This window comes from Chelmon rostratus, chromosome 17 (genome assembly GCF_017976325.1).
Source record: "Chelmon rostratus isolate fCheRos1 chromosome 17, fCheRos1.pri, whole genome shotgun sequence".
In the NCBI taxonomy this organism is placed as follows: domain Eukaryota; kingdom Metazoa; phylum Chordata; class Actinopteri; order Chaetodontiformes; family Chaetodontidae; genus Chelmon; species Chelmon rostratus.
In genome coordinates, this window is record NC_055674.1 from 9,498,117 (window position 1) to 9,504,116 (window position 6,000).

The following is a 6,000-nucleotide window of genomic DNA, read 5'->3' on the forward strand; positions in this document are numbered from 1 at the left end:
AATGACAAATCCAAAGGCTCGTTTAGACCCGACCGACATTTACAGTGTCCAGTTGTGCGGAGGCAGCCTGCACTCCTTGAGCATTTGGAGCATGCAAGTGGCCTTGTGGTTAAAGGAGGAATGTGGTGGAGGTGAAGCCGACAGCTTTTTTTTTTTTCTTACACACGTTGTTTGACGGATTTCGTCGTATTTAGTGTGTGTCAGGCATGTGTCCAAGTTTGGCTCTCTGTGCATGTGTTTAAAAGCATCATTTTTGGAGCAGTTTTTGTTTGCCTTATATTTTTTTTGCCTTATTTGCCACTATACATCTCTGCCACTGACTTTCTTGCGCGCTTCTCTGGTCGCATCCAAAAACGGCAGCGGCTACAACACAGTGTGGAAAAAATAAATAAAGAAAAATCTAATCAAATCCTGAGTTGCGCATCTTACCTTGAGCCTGAGCGCTGAGGATACAAGTCGCCGACAGCAGAATCCAACAGGAGACCCACACCTGTCCGACCTGTCCAGTCCGTCCAGCTGTAATCATGGTCCGCGGCGCAGCCGTCGAGCCCCCGGTGCGCCTTCCCCGTCTCCGCGCTGGGAACATGTTGCTCGGTGGCCACGCACTCCCGGGAAGAGTCCTGGCTGTTTGCTGGTCCTGTGCGTCAGACTGCTCCTCACTGGTGATGAGGGTGAGTGACTGGGGGTGGGGGGGTGGGGGGGATTGTGGCGAGAGCTCGCTCCGTCAGAGAGCACCAGGCATGCAGACAGGCACGCCGTAGTATGAAAAGCCTGCGGACAAGTCCCGCATGAGCAAGGCGGAGTCAGTCCAATTGAATTTGCTCGGCTGTCAAGTGTGCGAGACGGAATATTGACATCATCTTCTCACTGCTCCGAATCACCTCTGAATGCATCACGGAGACATGAGTGGAATATAGGAAGCGGGCTGGTGGCTGCACACAGTCTCACACAAGTTCATGTGATGTGCAGGTGACAGCTTCGTGCCCGTGTGATCATGTGTGGCAGTCCTGTGGCATCAAAACAAAGGTTGTTATTCGGTTGTTCTGTAAACAGGCTAACCGTCCTTGAGCAAGGCACTTCAGCAGCTGCTCCTTCTCATTACCCACTGGCCAGAAGTAGGCTCCCAGGTGTGTGTGTGTGTGTGTGTGTGTGTGTGTGTGCTGTTTCAAAGTGTAAATAGACTCAGTCCACCTTCCCACAGAGGTTAAAAGGCTCTTTTCGCGCACAAAAAACGACCTCTATTGTGCTGCACATTTGTCAATACGGGTGGCCAATGATTCGGGAAGTTTTTTTGCTTTTGCTTGTTTCCTAATGAATTGACCATCACGCAGACTATGGCAGCGCGCACAACCCGAGCCAAACAATGCCAGGACAAGTGCTCTGTACGCTATTGCCACCGCGCGGCAGAAAGCGGTAGGAGAGATCTACTTGGACAGCTATGATTGATTGTTGTCACATTAAAAACGCAAAGCCCGGGTTTCAAAACTACCTGATGACAGCTAAAGCTTTCCATATAGCTGTTTTGGGATGTTTTTGCCGCCGGGGATGAAGCCTTAAACTGGGTCACAGACTAAAAGTAAGACTATGTAAATATTTTTGCATTGGCCCCTGGAAACGCCGACCCGGTGAAACCAGCGCGCACAGGTGATGAGGAAATAGCTTCCACCTGAACGATTTGATTCAGAAATTAGTGGCAGACGAAGCAGGGAAGCAGGCTGGCGTGGTCTGTGGACGCGCGCAGGACCGGTGGGCACTTCTGAAAACAGAGGAGGGCACATGTGGCCTGTGATATCAGCTTTGTTGTCCCTGCTCCTTTTGAACTCGCTGCAAAAATGCGCGCAGGGCGGCGAGGTGAGCTTCAAAGAGCTGTCACGGTGTCCCTGCCTTACACCGGCGTACCTGCGTGTGTGCCATTAGATTTTGCGCCGCTTTTGAGGACCGGCGGTAATATTGACTAACAGGGAACATCCAAGCCACCGTGGGCTGAGTAAAGCCCGGCGCTGCTTCTCAAAGCGCAAACAGAGGTGGTACTCTGCGCCTCTGGGATGCTGCCTCGCCTCGGCCCCTTTTATGCTGCGCCTCGTGTAGTCCCACAGTGAATCTGTCCCCCTGTCCTTCCCATTACAAATAACCAACTCCCCCTTTCCCCCCCTCATGTGCCACATTGTCTCATTGCTATCAGGGACTCATTTAGTGCCATCCATTGCTCCCTCCTTTTATTTCCTCTCTCCTCACCCCGCTGCCGCCCCATGCGCCAGCCCCCCCTCCTGATAATGATGTGCTGATTATGAGGCTCTTAGGCCGGCAGATTGCTCTCCAGTCTCATTCGCATGCAGTGGAAAATTGCTGCTGTCTTGGAGCCCCCACCCCGCTGCGCATATCAGGCAGGTTGACATTAGCAAGCTGCTGGGAACAGCGCTCAGGCACGAGGGCAGGTGCTCTGTCTCAGGCTCTATAAGTGTTCTGCAGCAGAGGAAACAGAGGCTGCCTGGTGCTACAAGCCACACTGGGGGAGGGGGGGGGCACCACAGGCTGGTGTCAAACAATAAGATATTGTGTAGCTGCCATTTATTTTATTCCTGCATTTCCTGAGAATGGGTACTTTTACTTGCCAAGTCAGAAACAGTGTTGCAGTGTTACACCCAACATAAAAAAACAAAACAAACTCATTTACTCATCGACTAACATCACAACTGCTCCATTATTGATGTCATTTCCCAGAGGGAAAGTGTTTTTAACGTGTTTAATCAAAGCACTTCATCCATATGACAAGTAAACTAAATGACAGCTAAAAGCATTGACGGGGGGAAAAATTATATCAAATTATAGCTTTTTTCAAACGGTACCATAGGAGTCCTTGATGACTAACTGATTCCACAGGCCGCATTACTCAAAGTGATATGACACTGATAAAAAAAATCCGTGGCTTGGTGCTGAAACCTCAGGACAACCTTGGAGTGTTTTAGCGAAAGTCTCCTTCTCAGCAGGTGATTTTTTTCCCCTCCCTTTCTTTTTCTTATTTTTGTTATAACGAGCACAAAGGAAGCCAACTTGCTCCCGGAGTTGTTCTGCAAATCAAGTGTCGTTTTTCTTTTTCACGGTCTTGAAAGCTGAATCTGAGGTCACGTGTTGAGACGGATGCTCTTTTCGGTGCTGAATTCATTTAAGTAGCACTAATATAACTTGTGCAGATCAATGGGTTTTTTTTTATAAACGCATCATTTAATCCTCGTTTCTTTTCTTTTCTTTTTTTTAGGGATGTCTGGATGCTCCAACATGTTCAAACTGTTGTTTCTCAGGGTCACTGACAGTCTCGGTCATAATAGTTCACCTTCAGTGGGGCCGCAACCATAATGCATGTAGCATCGCAGCTGAATACTCCTGTTGGTGTGGGAGATGGGAAATTCGCCGCAGCCTTTGGAAAGCTGTTCTCTTTCCATCAGCTCGCCTGATTTGAAATGCCCTGATTGAAATGAGCTTCATTTGAGATTGGCCCTGCCGCTGCCTCGCTCACGCATGCGGGCATGATGGTGCAAAGGCAAACAAAGCGGGCATGAAAGACCAACCTCTGCCTATCACATCAACGGCTAAGTTGCCATGGTCCGCTTTAAACAAGGAAAACAGTCCGGTCATCCGCTCCAGCTTTGTTCTTCACTCTCTGCGTTCCTCTGGAGACGCTGCAGCCGCTTGTCACATGTGTTGTTTTCATATGTGGATGTGCTTTCCTCAGGAAGAAAAAAGGGCACACACACACACACACACACACACACACACACACATAAACACACATAAAGACACATACAGCACAATGTTGCTGCATCAATCCTGACACCTCATCTGTAATGTCTCACAGAGAAACTCTGATTCCTCCCCAGTAACAGATCATCTTGAGACAAACTCCAACTGCAAATTGAAACATGAAAAAGGCAAGCGAGCCGCTGCTAGGAGATGTATGGCTGCGTCTGAGCAAAGACATCAGGGGATCATATTCTGTGTCACAGCCTTCGATTTGTTTTCTCCCTACAACAAAAGTTAATTTATCTTTGTGTGTCTTCTGGACTTGGCAGCTGAAATGCTTTCAGGATTTCCACATAACTTAAGTTTCAAAATTATGCCAACGATAGAATATTGAGTATAGTATCGACAGCATAGCGAATACCTGCAGCCAGGATAGCCGGGTTTATGTGTTGTTTCAGAAAAAAAGGGAAAACAATGCTGGGTAGAATATTAATAATATCAAAACATGATACCGTTATTACCCGAGGGAAAACTCACTTAGGAATATTGCCTTGAATCGCTGGCATAATTGGTCTCCTCCAGTCTCACTTTGATGTAAATAACATTAGCAATTTTCCAGTCATTTTGCATTGATCTTCCGCTGCAGAATTCTGCCCCGAGAAGCAGCTGAAAATTGAATGTCTTAAACTGGAGATGTGAAGGGTGCATTTCATTCAAGTTGTCAGAAAAACTGCGCTACCTGAAAGATGCAACATTATTGGGATTGATTCCGTGCCTCGCCGGAGGCAATTTCTGTCCACCACAGAAACGAGCACATGAAATGGTATACATACGCGTGCAGGCACCCGGCATTTGATGGCCAGCGCAGAGTCAAAGAGTTACATTATGACTTCACATTACGCTGTAAACTGCCACTCCAGGGCCAAGTCTTTATCAGACTGTTTGCTTTCAAAACAGTTATTTTCATAAATCCACTGCACTACTTGACAATTTGACATTTGTTAGGGCTTTGTTGGGTTCTGTTTTACCTTCTAACTATTCCACCTTCCTGTGTCACTCAATGTGACCTCCACCACACTGATTTGGCAATTTATTTTTTTCTGCTTCCTCTCTAAGTCCTTGTTTAGACTGAATAGCTTGCAAGAGAAAGCACCGTGGGTAGAAATTGTTTTGTTTTTCTGCTCCTGTCCTCCCTCTCACTTAGTTGGCTCCATTTGAGCAGCTGCAGCACTCAACATACAGAAAACATTGCACCTTACATATGCTCATTTTGAGACGAGGAGTGCAAAAAATGGTGTGTACAGCTCTGCACAGTGAAATAATCAATGTTTACCACATTGTGCCGCAGAGTTATGAGTTTTCCTCCGAAATAAATCGAATCAACAAATCAATAATTATGAGCGAAATCGCGCAACAGATTGGATCACCATAAACAAACGCCAGCTGAAGATGCAAAAAAAAAAAAAAAAAGGAGAAGCATTAGGGAGCGTGTCCCTGATAATTTTAGATCACCGGCTGATAAAGGTCATCTTTGTCATTTTCACATTCAGCTGTTGGAAGGTAATTAAAGCAGTTATTTACATGCAGAGCAAAATAATTTTCCCCCCACCGGTTCTTGACTCTGCCTTTTGGCTGATCGCATCACACTGCTAAATCCTTGAGCCCTTAAACCCCGCCATGGTATATCATGGCATTATAAAATATCCTGGGGACACTAAAGATTAGGTGGGATGAATAGCGATATAGAAGCCAGAGGTCTCATACGATTTCACGCTGGTTTTAGCACGTTGAATTTTTCCCTGTAGCCGTCACTCTGCCATAAGTCCCCTGTGTGCACCACGCTGTTGCAGCATGTTCAGTGCAACATTTGAACAGACAGGAATCCATATCTTGGTTCTAATAACATTACATTAAGGATCTCTGTTGACTTGCTTCCAGGTGTTCATTACAGCGTGCTGCAGTTTGTCCGTGAGCAATTCAGGAGGCAGGGTGACAGCAGCCCCTGGAGTTTAGCAAAGTGTGAAGATTTTGAAACCTAATGATTTCCAAAACCAACCCTGGTATATTCACAGCTAGCATGGGCGGAATTTTAACGGCGTGTTTGACCCAGCTGTGCCGATCCCACGGAGATGAAACTATTGTCTTGCTTGGTCTGCATACATCAGTTGCATTTTCAGCAAAGTGAATTATGGGGCAGGATGCTTGTAATCAGATCAATGGGTTTGAATTATTGCACTGTATGGATGCCATTATACCATATTA

General features: G+C 46.6%; 1 protein-coding gene across 1 annotated transcript in view; it reads right to left on the reverse strand.

Moving 5' to 3' along the window:
* The window catches only part of sdk2a (sidekick cell adhesion molecule 2a), a 79,528-nt gene extending 78,980 nt beyond the window's left edge, over positions 1 to 548 (reverse strand). The window contains exon 1 of the mRNA XM_041956725.1: positions 430 to 548. Within this exon, the coding sequence (XP_041812659.1) occupies positions 430 to 526 (97 nt within the window). The 5' untranslated portion in view covers positions 527 to 548. The remainder of the gene's footprint in view (positions 1 to 429) is intronic.
* Positions 549 to 6,000: the final 5,452 nt, after the last annotated feature.